Source organism: Mirounga angustirostris, unplaced genomic scaffold (assembly GCF_029215605.1).
Source record: "Mirounga angustirostris isolate CCGP_5_RB_7025 unplaced genomic scaffold, mMirAng1.0.hap1 SCAF_13, whole genome shotgun sequence".
NCBI lineage: Eukaryota > Metazoa > Chordata > Mammalia > Carnivora > Phocidae > Mirounga > Mirounga angustirostris.
This window is the reverse complement of record NW_026991721.1, coordinates 9,719,968-9,739,040: the sequence shown is the minus strand read 5'-3', so window position 1 is coordinate 9,739,040 and position 19,073 is coordinate 9,719,968. Positions and strand designations below refer to the sequence as shown.

The following is a 19,073-nucleotide window of genomic DNA, read 5'->3' as shown; positions in this document are numbered from 1 at the left end:
AGAGAGAGCACAACCAGGGGCAGAGGGAGAGGGAGAAGCAGGCTCCCAGTGAGCCAGGAGCCCGATGTGGGGTTCAACCCCAGGACCCTGGGATCATGACCTGAGCCAAAGGCAGACGCTTAACCAACTGAGGCACCCAGGCGCCCCCCCTTTTTTTTTAAAGTTTTTAATTGCCCCTTTTCTTTTTTAAAAGATTTATTTCAGAGTGTGCATGTGCACATGAGCAGGATGGGGGAGGGGCAGAGGGAGGAGCAGACTGCTCACTGAGCAGGGAGCCTGATGGGGTTGATCGCAGGATTCTGGGATCATGACCTGAGCCAAAGGCAGATGCTTAACCAGCTGAATCACCAAGGCGCCCCTCCTTTTGTTTTTTCAAGTTGAGTTGTCTGGTCTTCTCTAGTTTATTAACCACTGCACACTGCAGGGAAAACCAGTTCTGCAAATTTTTACCTAGCATGTTCTAATGTTCTTGCTCAAAGGGAGCTGTTCTATCAGGATTGAGGTTAAAAGGCATTGCTTTGCAGTCCCGCTCTGAAGCACTGCGTCTGCAGACACAGGCAAAACAAGAGACTTTTGGGGACTACCCGTATTGAGACTAGAAACAAGGTCGAAAGGGTGAGGGTACTGCTTCGTGATAGGAGACGCATGCACACCTGGCTAGTGTATCTGCGCAGCCTAACACCTGACCATACGGGGTCCTGGGAAGGGGTTGGCTTTGCTCTTCCTCGCCATAGCCTACCTGGGCCTTGGTGTTCTTTTGGAAGATGCAGGTGTTCCTCTGCCCAAAGGCCTTGTGCAAACGAGTCTGTCTGGGAACTCCTGGTCAGAAGGTTCCAGCCATAGAGGTAGGTAGGTGGTAACTTACAGCACTGGCATGGGGAGTCCCATTGACATGTGCAGAAGAAAGTCGTGGATTACAAATGAATAGCCTTCGTTTGGTCAAAGTGAACTTTATTTTTCAGCTTTCCTTGTCTGGATGTGGTAACAAAATTGGCACACACGAAAAGGATACAGATGTGGGACCTAATCAAAGAACGTGCTTCCAGTAAAGTGGTGGGAAGATGAGACTAACAAAGAAAAACGTAGGTTGGAATTCTAAAACAGAGTTCAGATGTTGGTATGCCGCCACGATCTGTGACTGGGGGTGACTTGTCCTCTTTAAGCTTGTTTTCTCATGTCATTGCTTGGATTTGAGATCACTCATCGTACTGTTAAAACAGTCTGAGCCTTTTTGTCACTGGTGTGTCCCTCTGTGGCCATGTGAGACTACACTGGTCTAGGTTAAGGAAAGAAGGCCACAGTGGTTGAAGTGCTTTGAGGACCTGGACTTGGCTCAGTACGCCTCGCTGGGTTTGCTCAGATTAGCAGCCAGATGGCTTGACAGGCTGGTGACAGGACTCCTAAACCTTGGGTAGTAGGGACAAGAGGGATGGGGCAGGATCAGCACCTATTCTGGAGTGAGGAAGCCAATGAAAGAACTTTTCAATTCTGCTTCTAGTCTTTCTACCCAGGCTCTTACAAACCAGGTTCTGTCCAAATGGAGAAGAGCTGAACTCTTTTGCAACCCGTCCTGCCTCTGTTGTTGTCTCTTTAATCTTTGTTTTGACAAGCCTCTAAGTCATCCCCACAGCCTTTCCACAAGTGATGTCCTAACCCCATCGCAGCTCACTTGCAGATGACCTTTATTCTCTCCTACAACGAAATGTGGACTCTTCTACGGCTCTGCTTTTTCCTTCTAGTTTGAGTTTCCTCTTCTCCATATCCAAAACGCTCTATGCTTAAGAGTAGGTGCTGATGAACAGGCAAATGACCCCCTCACCTGGCGGGAAGGCTGTGGCTTTGGGTGTGAATGCAGATGACAAGCCCTGGGGGTTAAGGCAAGACTCCTGGGCTCATTCCTTTGTTTGCTTAAGAGATGGGTTAAACGTTAACCTTTAAGAACCAGGAGATTTTTTCCAAAAAACTGTATTTCAGTATTAGATGGATAGGCTTTTTAAGAGATTATCCTAAATTCCTACCTGGTGTCCAGCGGAGAAGATGCTTGAACAGAGTTGATACTTCGCAAACTGTTTTTATCTTCCTATCTGGTTTAGAACTGTGAAGTGATTATATTTAATTCACTGTTCCCACTCAGAAGTAATACTGTAACATAATTTAGGTTGCAGAACATTTCTTAACAACTACTATATTCTTTAGGACTGTAGTTCAGGATCTCCCAATGTGGTCACTTGTGCTAACTACTTTGTTAAACGTGGAATTACAGATAGGAAGACAAAGGGAAAGCACTGGGAACCCCCATTTGTTTTTAGGGAGAAGATGAAGTTGCCCCATCTGTTCACTTGTTTATGGATGAAGAATCAAGACGTGGACTCCATCCTAGGAGTCTTGTTCCTTGAGTGGTGGTTACAAGAGGTGATCCCAAGGTGAAGGGGATTTTGAATGGCCAGTAACTCTTCTTGCTATTTTGGCAAGAACTACGACCTAATGCTCCCTGGGTGCCCTGGATGGAACATAAGCTCAAAATCGATAATGCCAGGATCCTTCAAAGTCAGATGTTTCCAGCACCACAGTCCTGGCTTTGCTCTGCCTGCTTCTGGAAGTGGGAAAATTGCTTCTCCAGGAGCCTGAGGCAGACCTAGGTCTCACCTAGCCCTAGAGTGAGCTGAGCCTCCCAGGTGGTGCACTATGCCAGGCCTCAAATCTAAATCTTGCTTGGAAGGTTCAGCCACTCTATCTCCTCAGACAGTACAGGGTGGAGAAGGCACTGAGAAGTAGACCAGTGAGATGGGCTCACCCCTTTCCTGGCTGGAATTTTAATGCTAAATCTCTTACTGATTTTGGGGCTCAGTATGTCCTCCCTATTCTTCCAACACCGACTCCCTCATTGCTCACCAAGCATCTGTATCTGCCAAACTAGAAAAAGGAAAGTAAACTCCCACATCTCTGCCCCAGTAGCTCCTTCCCTCCCTCCAGGGGGCAGGCATGTCCCCCTAGCCCTTTGGGTCTTAGATCTGTGCCGGGAAGATAAAGGGGAAGGTTTGAGTTGAGCCTTTATCTCCTCAGACCACCCCCCCAATATTATAATTACAGTGGCATTGTCCCTCCAGCTCCCCTCTGCTTTGGTGCCAGAAACTCATCTCCCAGGTGGGCTGGTATGATCAGTGAAGACAGGCATTTCTTCCAGATTGGGGGGGGGGGGTTGTTACTGGTGAAGATAGGCATCTAGCCAGAGCTGCCCAGACTCCTTCAGTGAGCTGTGGGAGCAAGATGGGAGCAGGAAGTGAGAGTGAGAGAGAGAAAGAGCGAGCGCGCACGCAGAGCCAGGCCCAAAAGCCAAACCACCCTACAGACATGTAGTGAGGCTCTTACAGAGGAATGGAGGCTGGTCTCCATGGCATATGGCCCCTTTCCTCCCGTTGGCTTCTGAGAACTAGCTTGGGCCATGGCACTGAGAACAAAGGCCTGACTTGGCTGCAAGACCAGCAGAGCACCCTGCCTTTGTCTTGGTGGCCTCCATTCCGGGGGGACCCTGCCTGTTGCTCCCACCCCACACAGCACCAGCCCCATTGCCGGCCCTGTTCCCAGGCTCAGGTACTCACTAGATAATGTCGGCGAAGGCTGCGAGCAGGGGCTTGGACTGGTACTCTATGCCGTGCTTGGCACACAGGGACTGCACCAGGGGAGCCACTTTATGGTAATTGTGTCGAGGCATCGTGGGGAAAAGACTTCAGGGAGAACGGGACCGTCAGTGGCCCCTACTCTGCTCTTTCCACCTCCCCGCTTTCCCCACAGGGACCCTCCCAAGGACCCTGCTTCTCAGGTCTCCCTACTTACTGGTGCTCAATCTGGAAGTTGAGATGTCCACTGAACCAGTCATTGAAGGCAGACTTGTGGACATTGCATGTTGCATGGAGCTGGAGGAAGAGGGCAGGGAGAGCGTGGCTCTGGGTGCCAGATAGAAAGGCCAACCCAGCCGTCTCCAGGCAAAGCCGGCTGGGGTTGGGGGGTCGGGGGGGACGGTCCCTGGTCACTCCCTTCTCCAAATGGTGGCAGGAGAGAAGCTTCAAGCTAATGAGGCAGTGCTGTTTGGGGACGCCCACCCCCTAGCCTGCATCTGTGCCCACCTGCCTTTTTCATTAGTTGTGTCATCCCCAGGTCTTCCAAGTGACTGTCCCTTACCTGGATGGAGACCCAGTCCATGTTCCGGTCGCGATCAATGCGCATGGGGATATGGTTCATCTGTGTGACCCACACAAACCAGTGACTTTCCAGGAACCTGGTGGATATGGCACACAGACAAAAACAGTACAAGTGAGAGCTCTTCTTCTGCCTCAGATAACCTCTGGCCTGGCCATCTTCCCAGGCCAACACCTGGGACACCCCCTGCCGCCTAAAGCCCCAGCACAGCCCCCAGACCAGACTCGTTATTCCCAAACAGCTTTTCTTTGCCATCCCTCCTTCCCCATCAAATACTACCTGACCAGGAAGAAAAGGCCCAGGACGCCTTTCAGTCCCAAAAACGGCCAGTAGGTGAGGAAGAGGCGGGCGTAGAAGGTGATCATCCAGGCCAAGTCCTACATTGAGAGGCAGAGAGCATGATGACTGGCACAAAGCACTTCTTCCTCTTCCTTTCGTTTCACCTATTTGCATGGTACAGCCACTCTGCCAGGGACCCAGACTGGAACATTCTGTCACCGTCAGCTTCTCTTCGTTGCCCAGTCCTGCAATATCTCATGCCACCCCACTCCTTCCTTCCATTCCTGGCGGCGGCCCCCAGTCCTCCTTGCCTGTTTCCTTCACAGGTGCCAAGGCCTACAGGGTTTCCCTGCCTCCAGCTCCTCCCAACCCATCAAAGTTCTTTATCCCTTCATCATGCTGCCAAATGAATCTTCCAGGACAGAGGCTCGGTCTATGCCAGTGCCCTGATCAAGCACTTCTTCTACACCACAATTCTCCCCTGGCACGAGTCACAACATGTCCAAGTGGCCAAAACTGCCCCTCACTTCCCAGAGTCCATCCCCCTCCAGCCCCACCTTTGCCCATCCTCCAAGGCCCAGCTACAAAACTGACTTCACAAAGCCTTTTCTAATGCCTCTCATCCAGCCAGAGGCAGGCAAGACCCTTTTGGAATCCTAGAACCTTCTGCGTCTACCTCTTCCCCACCCCCAAGCCTGGCTCCTGGCTTTATGACAAGCACGAGAACCTCAGGAGGTACCAGCTGAATGAAATAGGCCATTGGTGGTGGGGGGGGGGGGCGTTGGGGTGGCTCAGTCAGTTGAGCATCCGATTCTTGGTTTTGGCTCAGGTCATGATCTCAGGGTCGTGGGACTGAGCCTGGCGCTCTATGCTCAGCACCAAGTCTACTTGAGAGATTCCCTCTCCCTCTGCCCTTCCCCCTGCCTGTGTGTACGTGCTCTCTCATAAATGAATGAATGAATAAATAAAATCTTTTTAAAAAAAAGAAATAGGGCGTTGGGAGTCAGGCTGTCTGCTGAGTCCAGATCATCCCATCTAGAGACAAGGAAGGTCTATACTCAGTTCTATTAACTTTGCTCTAAATTAGGCCTGGAGTAAATCTCAGTGAGCTTTCCTCTGGAGAACCCCCATTCCCCTCCCTCAGGATTCTGAAGACAAAGGATGTGGAACTTGGGGGCTATGGATACTCACCACCCACTTCTTCCGCTGGATAACAAAATAGAAAATATACCACTGGAAGTAGAGAGGCAGCAAGGCTGGGGGCCCAACTAGGAAGGAAATGGAGACAGGGAGGAAGTGTGAGCAGCATGAGGGCAGTTCAGTGCCTGAGAGGTGGCCTCCGGCACGGGGCTGCCCCCTTGCCATCTCTTCCTGTGGCCCCTTCCAGCTGCCTTGGCATTCCTCACTCCATTGGAACTGGCAGGCCCTGAAGGTGGGCATGAGTGCAAGTCTGAAGAAGGCAAAACCTCCCAAGAGGATGCCAGGAGGGTGAGGGTGGGAGTGGCATTCTTTTCCATTCTCGAGCTCCATGCCTTTAGAAGGCCACTGCGGATTCTCCCCGTGTTCCCTGGCCTGCCACTGCCTGTCCTTGCAGTCACCTGCCCTGCATTCTGGGCTGCTCTGCCTACAGGCGAAGGGACAGGAGCAGGAAAGTTTGCTTGTGTGGGTTGGGAGGTGCGGGGTGGGTGCTGCTAATGCTTCAGTGGGCTGAAAGCTTACTTCTTTGGATTAGGGAAATGACCTTGTACCTCCCAACCTGAAGCCCTGGAGGGCAGGTGTGGGAAGGGATTTGAAGAAGTGGTCCCGTCCTAATGCTGTCCCCTTTCCTTTTCTGTATCCCTTCTCTGCAGGGCCCTGAAGCTCCCTATAACCCCCTGCACGACCGTGCTCACCTATGGCTCCTCTGTCCTGATGTGCCATGGATTCTAAAATTCTCCCAGACATTTCTGCTCTACCCTTCTACCCATCCCCTTTCTCCAGTAGTGATGGTTCATAATAGGCAGTTAGGATAAATTCCTTTGAACTAAAATGGGATCAATGGAATCCTCCTTTCCCTTCCTTTAAACATTTGAATTTTTAAAGGAATTAGAAAACTCAAATTTTAGGCACTATGAAGATTTTAAAAGCAAGGAATATAGAACAGCCTTCAGAGAGAGCTTAAGACAACCACAGAAATATCCTCCTTTTCAGCTCTAACAGCCTTTCCACTTCCTTTTTGAGTCCAGTCCTCCCACAGCCACTGGGTGTTGGACTACCCACAGAGTCATCTTGGCCCAAGTCTGTTTCCCAAGGTTTAAGGTTTAATCAAGATGGCTGGACCTGACCGCTCAGTGCTCTTGTGGAAGCCAGGGTGAAACCGGAGGAACTCCTCTGCCCCAATACACATGACCCTTGACCAAATATTAGCCTGTAACTTTGCTCAACTGAGATGGTAGTCTGCTCCCATGCAGGGAGTAACCAGTCGGGGACAGGGTACTTCCTGCAGCCTTTACTTAAAATACCATAATCCTTCAGAAAGTCATTTCTTCCTGACATCCCTTCAGCACCCCCATCCCAAGAGAGTCCCCCTGTGCTGGATAAGGACACTCACTCAGGAAGAAGTATTTGTGCTGGTGGTTGTATGGCATGTACTTTTTCTTCTGTTTCCCAAGCTGTGAAGAAAAGCAAACACAAATCAGTACCCACAGACCAGTCATCCCATTCCCTTCCCCCTGTGACCTTGGCTTTTCCCTGCTCAGGAGTTTAGGCCTACTCCAGGGGCTGTCGGCTGAGCTTGTTGGTGCTGTTAGAATGCTCCAGCAGGCCTGGCTTTACCTGTAGCAACTGGCGCAGGAAGACCCAGGCTGTGATCGGCCAGGTGCACACACCCTGGCATACAGCTCCGTGGCCCGTGCCCACACGAGGCATGAGCACAGCAGAGTCTGCAGGTCCTCAGGACTCCTCATGTCATCCAAAGACACCTTTGTCTTAAGGTTTCCAGGCCCCTCCACATCCTCTCCCCTTTTCCCCAACTAGTACTTTTTTTTTTTTTTTTAAGATTTGTTTACTTACTTTAGAGTGAGGGGGGAGAGGGAGAGAATCCCAAGCAGACTCCCCACCAAGCCCAGAGCCTGACTGGGGGCTCGATCCCAGGACCCCGAGATCATGACCTGAGTCGAAATCAAGAGTCAGACGCTCAACCAACTGAGCCACTGAGGCGCCCCAACCATCTGGTACTTTTTTCACCATAGACAACCATTTATACCCCTACACAGGCCAGTATTCCCTCTCCATCCATCCATCCATCCATCCATCCATCCATCCATCCATCCATCCATCCAGACCCTCTTTTGGTCTCTTGATTACAACATGAACTTTATAAAATCCCGAATGCTAAGCGAAGTTAGCAAATACTGGCGGAAAGGGACAGAACTTGGCAATCTGAAGGTTCTGGCAAGGCTTTTCCCAGTGGGTAGTGATTATTTTATAAGCCTAGCTGCTGAAGAGACGGGCCGGTGCTGTCAGATCAGTCAGCCTGAATGCCCGCATAGGCACCCAAAATCATGACAGCAAAGCTCTGCTGTCTCACTTGGTGGCTCCTTCTGCCCCTCTTGCCCGAGTTAGTTCTGGCAACCGGATGAGCCCAGAGCACAGGAGCTACTCCACTCCCGAGTGGAACGCCAGTCCCTCTTTCTTCTGTGCATCGGAATGACAATAACATTTATTCTTATTGACTGATTGACTGATTCTGTGCAAGGCATTTCTGCTAAATGAAGCATCCTTTCTGTATTAACTGATTAAATTCAACAAGTATTTACTGAGCACCTATTATGTTCCAGGCACTGTTCTAAGTGCTGAAGATACAGAGGTGAGCAACACAAAAGTTCCTACTCTCATGGAGCTTATAATTTGAAGAGAGGAAGCTGATGACAAACGTGTGAACAGAACTAATGGTAATTACAGATTAAAAACAGGAAAATAGGACAAAGTGAGGGAGGCAGCGTTTTGGCTCTGGTGGTCAGAAATGGTCACTCTGAGCTGCTGACATCTGGACTGAGACCTGAATGAAAAGGAGCCAGCAAAGCAGGAATTCAGGGGAAGAGCATTTAATGCAGAGAGAAGAGCTAGTACAAAGGCGCAGGATGTTTGAGGGACAAAACGGGCAGTGTGGCCGGGAACAGTAAGCAACAGGGGAGAAGGACTGATAAGGCTGGACAACTAGGGAAGGCCAATTCACAGTGGACCTTAGAGAGCCCCAGGAAGACCTTGGCAACGAGCCTGGGTTTTATTCCAGTGGTGATGGGAAGCCACTGGAGGGCTTTCAACAGGTGTAGCATTATCGGCTTTGCACTTGGGACAGGCCCACTCAGCCTGCAGGAGGGAATGAACTGTAGTGGGGGGAGGTATAGTTGCAGGGAGACCAGGGAAGAGGCTGGAGCAGGAATCAGGCTCCAAGATGGATTGGGGGGGGGGATGGGAAGCAACGGAGATGGAGAAGTCAATGGATTTGGGATGTTTTAGAGACAGTATTAACAAGGCTTGCTGATAAACTGGATGTTGGGGTGAAGTTCACCCCATCCTCTACAGGGAAAAGCAGACGAGGAGCACCTGTCAGGTTTGATGGGGGTGAGTGGGAAGACACTGGCCTATTTTGGAACTGTTATGGAAGGGAGCCCTGTCCACTGCTGCCTCCTTGAATGGCAATCAGATGCTATTATGATCCTAATAACGGCCCTATTGTGTTTCAACTCTCGGACAGAGCCAGAAAGTTTGTATTTAGGGTGAGGTGTCTCCTGCGTTTTCTTGTTCTCCAGGAGACTCGGGAGGCACTGAGGTGGATGCCCCGGGGTCAGCATGGGGATCAGCTCCCAGAGGGGCTGAAGCAAAGGCCAAGCAGCCTGCAGCCAAGGCATTTACTAATAGGCAGTCCATCCTCAGGCTCATAACTAGACAGAAAAATATCTATCGATCCTAGATCACTTTCTGTTTTTAGTGTCTGCAAACGGGAGTTTCTTGAAAACTCTAGTACCAAGAAACAATAAAGGCAGTGGTGTGAGAAGGTTCTCTTCCACTTAAATTCCCACCCTTTTTTTTTTTTTTAACTCTCTGTAGTGACAGAAGTGCTACCAAGGACTAGATGCTCTGCCTAACAAATCACCCACACAGGTGGGGCCAAGGCTGATTCATCATCCGCACACCGTTGACCATTATACAGTGTTGGACGTGTAGCAAGCCAAGGCCTTGCTTAGGAGGTAGGAAAATTAGGACATTATGCAAAGGTGGGGCATAAGCCTCAACAAGGGGCTCCTGGTGCCAGGACAGCCAACACTGTAAAAGCCTTTCCACAGAGTCCTCCTGGCCAGAGGGGGAGGACAGCCAGGCTACCTTGCACTCACTCATGCCTACAATGGAACAGTCTGAATTCTTGGCATGCTGAAGTATCATACAGTGCGGGGAGGGGGGTCTGGTGGGACTCTTTAACTGCAGCCTAGAGCCTCGGCACAGAGGGTGTTTTTATTATTTTTTTTTATTTTAAAGATTTTTATTTATTTGACAGAGAGACACAGCAAGAGAGGGAACATAAGCAGGGGGAGTGGGAGAGGGAGAAGCAGGCTTCCCGCGGAGCGGGGAGCCTGATGCAGGGTTCGATCCCAGGACCCTGGGATCATGACCTGTGCCGAAGGCGATGCTTAACGACTGAGCCACCCAGGTGCCCCGGCACAGAAGGTTTTAAAGTAACTTTACAAAGAACTCTATTGGCCATTCAAAGTCTCCTATTGCCTTATGTTCACCAAAAGCTCTCCAGATCTCCACCCTCAGGCATTCATCCTTCAGCAGCTGCATTACAATTTTTGCTCATAACCTCAGGTGATAACTCAAACCCAACACTGACCACCCTGGAAGTCAGGCTGGGGTCAGATGGGTGGGAAGAATTACTCAACGAATGAATGTTCCAGGCCCTGGGCATCAAAGAAGAGTAAGACAGTTGGTCCAGCCCTTGATGGGGAAGACTGCACACAGTAGGATATCAGAGTTGTGGGAGGTGTCAGTGGGGGTGACTGCCTGGGGTAGGAATATCTAAAAAGTATCCCCAAGGAGGACCATCCATTCGATTTGCAGAGATCTGCACAGTAATCTGGTCACTGTTTGGATCCCTTGCAGCATGAGGTATGTTTATGCAATAACTGTTGGCTTACACTCACCAGGGATAACAGGTGATTCTATCCTGGGCAGCTTATTTATTGCCTGTTGCCTCCGGCGACTGCCAGCAAGCCAGCCTGGCCTCACTCTCTAACCCACACTGACAGCATTGTGAACATTTTCCCCAGAGCCCTCTCTTCTGGTTGGCTGCCATTCTCCCAAGACCTTTCCACTGATATTTCTACTCACCTCCACAGAGAGGATCTTCCCCAAGGCAAAGAAGAGGGGGTGCATGTTGATGTCTGGGTCTTTGCCTAAACAGTTGGGCTTGGCATGGTGCTGGAAGTGCATGTGGTTCCACCAACTGGCAGGGGCCCCCTACAGAAAAGCAGGGACATGAGTATGAAAGCCTAGCATTCCCCCATCCCCCCCAAGGAAACCCTTCATTGACTGGAGTTTCACGAGCCCCTCCCCAGCTCATTGACCTTCAGGTGGCCAATCACGAAATGATGTAGCAGGTGGTTCCAGGTGGAGGTGCTGAAGACAGACAGGTGCCCAAAGTCATGCTGCAGCCAGCCGGCCTGGGCCTGAGTGAGAAAAGTTAGTGCTGAGAGCAGCCCACCAGCCCAGGCTCCATCTCAGTGACCTCAGGGGGTCCCTGCCTCACCCCCTTCCTTCGTCTGCCTAGCCCTGTGATTGCCACAGTACCTCGAGCACGTCAGGAAAGGAGTCAGGGTCCCAACTCTGGACCTCTGCCACTAACTCATGCAAGAGTTGGGGCAAATCACTATCCTTTCCCTGTTCTTCAGTTCCCTCAAAGAGTTCCCATAGAACTCTCTGTAGTTCTAGGACTTATGATGGAGTGAATATCCAGACTACAAAAAAGGACAGAGTGACAAACTCAGAGGCGAGTAGCAGGCTTGGCAAATGGGTTCTGATATCAGGTTCTAAGCCTTATTAGCATGTTGGGCAATGTGATGATGAGGAGAAAGCCAAGCTTTTCTGAGAAATCAGAATCTTGGTTCTTGACAAACTTGGGCTACACTTGGGTGAGCAAAGTGAAGGGGCGCATGTGGTTAAGGAGCAGGTAAAAGGCACAGATGATAAAATGTCTCTGTGCGCTAACTCTCCCCCATATCCTCAGTGCCGCCCCGGTCACAGGGCCGGGCTTCTTGGCCTTCTGAGGCATACAGAGAGCTTTCCCCAAGGATGCAAGGATGCTGAGCACGGCTGTGCTCTTGACTAGCCAAGAGCTCTCACTTGAACCGTGCCAAGCAGCACTGCACAGAGGAGGAAGGGCACAAGGGATGTCCCAAAGACCCAAAGAGTGAGCCAGGCAGCTACGTCCAGCAGCAGGATGTGCAGGAGGTACAATAGGAAGAAGACATGGTTGGCCTTCATGAGCCCCATCCGCTCCACTGTGGCCCGCAGCTCTCGGAACTCATCAATCAGCTCCTTCTGTGGAAGAGTGAGAGGGAGGGGCTGTTATTCTTCCCAGCTGTAACCCAACACTGCTGGACACAGGGGCCCTCTTAGGCTCCAGAAACCCCCATCCCCAGATAGCTGTGGGAAGTCCATAATCCTAGGTAAGTCTACCACAACACTGAGGAAAGACGTGCTGAAGGACCATGCCTGAGAGCATGTGGTCTTTGGAGTTAAACAGACTTGACTCAAGGCCCTGCTCCGCCATCTACTAACAGTGTGATTCTTGGCCACATTGCTCACCCTCCCTGAGCCTCAGCTTTCTCATCTGTAAATGTGTATGGGTTCTATGTGGTTATGGCGGACACAGAGTACATGCTTAAATAGGTCTTGATGAGGGTAGTGGTGGTGTTGGCCTTGTGAGAGCCATAGGTTTCAAAGCCCTGCTCATTATGCCTGTGTCCCAGTGACTGTGGGAGAAACAGGGACCTCAAGGTTTCACAAGAACTACTACTGACTGTGGGTGCTTGGGTGGTTCAGCTGGTTAGGCGTCTGCCTTCAGCTCAGATCATGGTCCCAGAGTCCCGGGATTGGGCCCCTGCTCAATGGGGAATCTATTTCTCTCTCTGCCCCTCATCCCATTCATGCTGTCTCTCTCTCAAATAAAATAAATCTTAAAAAAAAAAAAAAGAACTATTGACTGTGATCAACTCTGATCTTATCTAGGCCTTCCTTCTCCCCCCCTTGCCCTTCAACAATCAAAGTGTCTCCAAACAGCAGAGTCTCACATTTTTAGTGGGCTCAAAGCTGGGCTGCTCTGGAGACAGTTCTCCAATCAGGAGAGAGTTCATATACTTCCTCACAAGGCCCTTGTCGATGTGGAACGCCACAAAGGGATCCTGCAAGGATAGGGAGAAGACAGAGCAGTTAGGAAGCCAGCCCGGGCCCCCGGGGCTCCTGGAGGGCTCACACCAGAGGCCATCCTCCTGATCCAGCAAGGAGGCTGTATCCAACTTCAAAGAGATACCACTTCCCTCCAGTCAGCTGACCTTTGAGGGTGCTTAGACCTTTCCCAGGTGTGCACATCTCAGGAACACCCAGCATGTGTTCTAGTGAAAACGGCACCACAGCAAGGAGTAAGAAGTGTGGGTAGGGGTGACCACGGAAAGACTTCTCTGGGCTGGCCTGTCCGCTAAGCTGGCCTGTCCTCTAGGCGTGTCTAGGGACAGCTCTTGCACAAGAATTTAAGATCTAGGTGAGAAACAACTAGAAGGGATGGGTGGGGCTGTTGAGACTTCTGTTTTTATCTATGGGACTTTTAACAGATCCCCTCTGAGCCAGCGTTCGTCATTAAATGTGAGTTGGAAGACTCCCTACCTCCGAACTGGTAACTTTCCCATTTCTCCCCCTTCTCTCTGCCGCCGTTCCTGGTAGGGTTCCATTATTTCCCCTAAGACTCTGACCACCCCCTGCCGCAGTGGCTACTTTCGGTTTTGGCAGGTCAGGCGGTCCCAGGCCTTAGGGGGAGGCGGCACTAGAGGCGGGAGCCGGGGCGGAGCCGGCGGCCGGTGGCACCACACATCTGGACCAATCGCTATCCCCGTTGCGGCCGGCCCCAGCCCCGGCCCCAAATCACACTGCGTGAAGACCCTGCGTCGGTGCCTGCTTCGTCTGCGCATGCGCGAGCGCCCACCTCTTCGCTCTCCCCCGCAGTCCCGGCTTCCCAGTGGTCAGTCGTGGTGGCCGCTGCAAGCTCTGGCCTTGCCCGCCCAGCCGCCCCTTCACCCTGTACGGGGGTTCCCACGGCAGCGGGCACTGGCTGGCTTCCCGCCTCGGCCCTATCCCCGAAAACGCTTCCCTCTCCTGCTCCCACTCGCAAGCCGGCACGCGCAGTCTAGACGCCCGCTGCGCTCCCTTCGCACCCACCGAGACAGGTCGAGACTCCCTCTTCCTGCCGCTGGCCCCTCCTCCCTCGGCCTCAGCCGCTCCGCCGTCCCGGCAGCCTGCATCCTGGCTTTCCTCCCTGCTTGTCCTGCTCTGGGGTACGTCTGCGTACGTCTGGCTACCAAAGACGGGGCCACAGACGGAACGCACGCACACGGGCTCGCAGTCCTTTGTTTGTGTGGGCACGCTGCCGGCCTCCATCCCCACTCTCCTGATTCCAGTTTTCACAGCCATTCTCCTGCCCTTGCATCCCGTGCTAAGTCGTGGGCAACGGGCATGCTCGACGCCTGCTGGCTTCTCCCCCGAATCAGTTGGGAGTTCGCCGTCCGTGGGTGCCAAACTTCCTGCCTGGAGCATTCAACCTCCCGCGGCAGCCGCCCGGCCCCGCCCACTCCCGTGCCGCGGTTGGGCACCGCTCACCGTAGCATCCTGCCCCGCGTAGTGGCTGATGACCCGGGAGCCCCCGGGGTGCCGCCGGCAGAACTCGCTGATGTTGTATACCTTCCGATCGATCACGAGCCACCGCTCCGCCGTGTGCCCGGAGCGCTGCGCCACCTCGTCCCACGTGAAGTAGCGCTGGGTCGGCGCCTGGGTAGCGGGCTCGGAGTCCATCCGGGCAGAGGCGGTCAGGCACGCGCTCCGGGCCCGTGGGGTAGAACGCGCCGCCCTCGCGAGCGCGGAGAACGGACCCGCCTGCGCGCGCCGGGTTTTCAGCACCCGCGGCGCGGACCGCGGAGCCCCGCTGCACGCGCTCCCATTGGTCGAGCCGCGTGGCGCGGGGAGCGAGCCCCCGCCTTCCCACCCGGCTCGGCTGGGAGGATTAGGGCGGGCGCGCCCCCTCGCGGGTTCCGTGGAGGGTTCGCGGCGTTCAGTTTCCCGACTCGCGGGTACGGCTCCCGGGGGTCCTGCGAGCTGGAACGCACTCTCTGCGGACGCTCCTGGGTGCGGGGTTCGGCGCGCCGGTGGGTGGGGAGGGGCCGTCCTGGGGTCGAGGCTGCCCCAGGGGACTGGTCCTTAGGCCCCGGGCGCCCTTGCCAGTCTCCGGGCCCCGACCCAGCGCAGATCCGTCTGATAAACCCCCGGCCTCCTCGCCAGGGCCCCCACGGTTGTGGGGCCTGAAATAACAGGGTGCGAACCCTTGGCGGTTACCTGTGAACAGCGTAATTAACGGTTAATTGGGTTTGGGGCATGCTCATGCTTTCTTTTGCCCAAAATAACGTTAAAAATGCCCCACAATTTTTGTAGGCCTGTTTACCCTTTTTGTTTTAATTTTTGGTCTATTCTGAATTAACTGGAATAAATAAAAGGAAGTGGTTTTCAGCATCTCCTGACCTCAGGGAGGTTCTGTGTGGAGAGCCTGGGTCTTCAAGCTGAGGCATCCCTACTACGTCCTGAAGGCACCCGGGAGCCATAGGAGGCCTTTAAGTAGAGGGATTTGGGGCTCAGACCTCTGGGCTTTGGGAGGGAGTGAGGAAGCACCCAGATGATGGGGTTTGGGGATATAGGTGAGGTTCAATGGGGGTGGAGTCCGGAGCCCACGACTAAGAAAGAAGTCTTGAGACCCCTTTGGTGCAAAATGGTGGTTTATTAAAGCACGGGGACAGGACCCATGGGCAGAAAGAGCTGCTGCCCTGCCCGGGGATTGTGAGGGGTGGTTGATTATATACTATGGGGTTGGGGGAGGTAAGGAAAAAGGGAGGTTTCAAAAGAACTTTCATATGCTAAAGAGGACCTACAAGATACCGGAGGCCTTGCCATTGTCAAGTTAAGGTTGTTTACCCCTCTAGTAAGGCATTAACATTAAGATAGTTGGTAGCTTCCGGGAGGAACGTTACACTCTGCCTGCTTCAATTATCTATCAATGGGCTGCAGGTTATAAGGGCATTTAATTTTATCTACATTTCCTTCTGGAAGCTAGGTTATTGATGATAGGAATGCGTTGTTTTTGTAGATTGCTAAGACGTTTGTAAACTGAGGGAGACTCCCGTCTTGTAGGATTGTGATCTCTATAAGTTAACTATTTGTTTTTCCTTTAGGAGTGCCTGAGGAATGTCACATAGATCCCATGGGGGGTCATCTTCTGCTTTGTCCTCAGCTTGCCTTTTGTTCCCTCATCCCAGAGGCTGGGGGTGCCAGTCAAGGAGCTGTTGCAGTAGGAAGAGACCCAGAGTTTACTGCTAAATTTTCTCTTATTTATTCAACAAGCCCACTATAAAGCACTTACTCTGTGCCAGGCACTGTTCTTAGTGTCTTATAAACAGGAATTCATGTAATTCTCACAACAATCCACTGAGGTAGAAACTAGTATTAACCTTCCAGACAGAGGAGACATTACGTGTTTTGTCACATAGCTAGAAAGTGGCAGGGCCGAGATTCAAACCAGCTGGTGCTGCTGTGAACCCCTAGGCTCTGCTGTCTCTCCTCCGAGGACACTAGTATTTGGGTACTTTGATGGGACTCTGCAGCCAAGAGAAAGGAAGCAGATCCTTGTCCCAAGCACTGAGCTAGAGTCTGAGCTCCTAGGAGTCAGGAGAGGGGCATGCAGAGCAGACTGGGAAGAGTGTGGCTGGATTTCTGGTGGAAAAGGACCTTAATCCCTTCGATCCAAATATCTCATTTTATAAATAAGAGAATTGAGTTTCAGAATGGGGAAAGGGACTTCCCAAGTGCCTGTGAGGAAGCTCAGGTGTCCTGGCTTCTGGTTAAGATTCCGGGGCCCTGGACCTTGTTCCAGAATGAGAGACAACCCCCCCACCCCCTGCCCCGTATGCCAGTTTCCCTTTTTAAAAAACGTTGTGGGGAGCCTGGGTGCTCAGTCGATTAAGCGTCTGGCTTCAGCTCAGGTCATGGTCCCAGGGTCCTGGGATCGAGCCCTGCATGGGGCTCCCTGCTCCGCGGGAAGCCTGCTTCTCCCTCTCCCACTCCCCCTGCTTGTGTTCCCTCTTTCGCTGTGTCTCTCTCTTTCAAATAAATAAAATCTTTAAAAAAAATAATAAATAAAAATAAAAAATAAAAAAACGTTGCCCAGCAACTTGGCGGTTTGTAACCAGAGCTATAAAATGGTTTGTACTCTTCAGTCAAGTAATTTCACTCTTGGAAAAGCGAGGAGTGGGAAACTACAAAGGTGTTTATTGCTAATTTAATAGTAAAGACTGGAAACAGCTACAAATCCTGACAATAAGAAAACCTTCAGGCTCACTGGGATATATTAGCACAATGAGGAATTACAGAGTGATTAAAAATGACCACGATGTGAACTATATTTATAAGTAGAAAGTACTTTGTGGTGAAAAGAGCAGAACCCAGAGTAGTCACTGATTAAAGTTTTGTAAAAATATCATGGGTATTAAAAAAAAAAATCATGGGTATTAAATAACAGAGGAGACTCTGCCATGGTGAAAACATTTCATAGTTTGACATTCTTTATTTTTCTGTAAAGTTGCTTAATCTCACTGAAGAAGAAGAAAGAAAGACCTTGCTACAACCATTATTCCTGTAGCGTATTCTTTTAGTGGGAATGTAAATTGATGAAACTTTCTGGAAAACTAGTTTGGTAACTTTATTTAGAACCTTAAAAATGTTTCCAATAATTTCATGTTTCAGGATATAGCCCAAGGAAATTTTTTCCCCCTTATGCTGTATTTTTTATTCCCATGACTTAATTCAACTAGAAGCCTATCTCCCCACTTGCCCTCACCCATTTTACTCCCCGCCCCCCCCAACCTCCTCCCCTCTGGCAACACCAGTTTGTTCTCTGTATTTATAGGTCTGGCTCTGCTTTAAGGAAATCTTTTGGGGAAAAATATTTATAACCAAAAAAATAGTCATTGAAGAAATATTTATGACAGCAAAAAATGGCAGCCACCTAGATGCCTATCAGTGGAATATTAAGCAGACATTAAAAATAATGTGATGAGGGGCGCCTGGGTGGCTCAGTTGGTTAAGCGACTGCCTTCGGCTCAGGTCACAATCCTGGAGTCCCTGGATCGAGTCCCACATCCCCGCATCGGGCTCCCTGCTCGGCAGGGAGTCTGCTTCTCCCTCTGACCCTCCCCCCTCTCATGTGTTCTCTCATTCTCTCTCTGTCAAATAAATAAATAAAATCTTAAAAAAAAAATAATGTGATGAAATTTTACTGGCTGAGGAGATAATCGTCACTCTAAAAGGAAATGATAATAGTTAACTATTTCTGGATGAGTGGAACAAGGTCATTTATATTTTCTTTTTTTAAAGATTTTATTTTATTTATTTGAGAGAGAGAGAGAATGAGAGAGAGAGAACATGAGAGGGGGGAGGGTCAGAGGGAGAAGCAGACTCCCTGCTGAGCAGAGAGCCCGATGCGGGACTCGATCCAGGGACTCCAGGATCATGACCTGAGCCGAAGGCAGTCGCTTAACCAACTGAGCCACCCAGGAGCCCCCATTTATATTTTCTTTAATACTTTCTGAATTTTTTATTATGAGCATGTATTACTTTTACCTTCAGAAAAAAACGTTTATAGTTTTAAAATGCCACTTGTAGGATGATTCTTTGATTAACCCCACCTTCCTAAAACCATTCACCAAGTGTTTCATTAATATTTGTGGAGTGTCTGCTCTTTGTCAGTTATTTTAATAGGCGCTGGGAATACAAAGTCCAATATCATATGGATCATGCCTAGTTTAAGACCACTGGAAAAGAAAGACAAATTAGTGATTAGAGGTCAAGAGGATAGATGCCAATTACTCCTTTTTCTACTTCTCAACATTTAAGAAGTGTGTGTGACATGGAGTTGCCTTCATGTTTCTTTCCTTTGCAAGTGCTCTTATTTCAGAAGTGGAATCAGTAAATTTGTTGCTATGAAATTAGCTAATTTGTGGGGACACAGTGTCCTGTATTTTGGCTCTGGGGCAGGGACTGTAAATTCTGTTTCTTTCTACCTGGTATATTCAAAGTACCCTAGTTTGGGGTTCTACGTGGAATCAATAAATTTGTTGAAATAACTGATCGTTTCAGCCTGAAAAAAATACAGGTTAGCAGGACTATAGGCCACCAGACAGATACCCTAATGTCTTCTCGTTTCCCTGTGCTCCTACATACATGATCATGGAGATTGTAAAAAATCTATTCCC

General features: G+C 50.7%; 1 protein-coding gene across 5 annotated transcripts; it reads right to left on the bottom strand.

Annotated features, from left to right (window-relative positions):
• Positions 1 to 934: 934 nt before the first annotated feature.
• FADS1 (fatty acid desaturase 1) lies at positions 935 to 14,698 on the bottom strand. 5 transcript variants are annotated; one of them, XM_045893537.3, is made up of 12 exons: positions 14,383 to 14,698; positions 12,807 to 12,917; positions 11,857 to 12,054; positions 11,082 to 11,183; positions 10,846 to 10,974; positions 7,067 to 7,127; positions 5,668 to 5,744; positions 4,477 to 4,574; positions 4,180 to 4,276; positions 3,835 to 3,914; positions 3,600 to 3,725; positions 935 to 3,254 (listed from the first exon to the last, which is right to left on the bottom strand). In XM_045893537.3, exons 1-12 carry the CDS (start codon positions 14,572 to 14,574, stop codon positions 3,203 to 3,205), a joined length of 1,323 nt encoding a protein of 440 aa, XP_045749493.2. In that variant the 5' UTR covers positions 14,575 to 14,698; the 3' UTR covers positions 935 to 3,202. The 5 variants fall into 5 exon arrangements, with proteins under 5 accessions (XP_045749493.2, XP_045749492.1, XP_045749496.1 ...); XM_045893536.3 differs by lacking the exon at positions 14,383 to 14,698 and adding an exon at positions 13,945 to 14,294; XM_045893540.3 differs by lacking the exon at positions 14,383 to 14,698 and adding an exon at positions 13,396 to 13,552.
• Between the last annotated feature and the right edge of the window lie 4,375 nt (positions 14,699 to 19,073).

Excerpts from the sequence above, each read along its gene's own strand:
- FADS1 (XM_045893536.3), bottom strand. The coding sequence starts at position 14,196 with ATGGCTGTGAAAACTGGAATCAGGAGAGTGGGGATGGAGGCCGGCAGC. Across the intron at positions 12,918-13,944 it reads GGGAGTCTCGACCTGTCTCG|GATCCCTTTGTGGCGTTCCA; the intron begins GTGGGTGCGAAG and ends CTATCCTTGCAG. Across the intron at positions 11,184-11,856 it reads TGCTGCTTGGCACGGTTCAA|GCCCAGGCCGGCTGGCTGCA; the intron begins GTGAGAGCTCTT and ends TTTCTCACTCAG.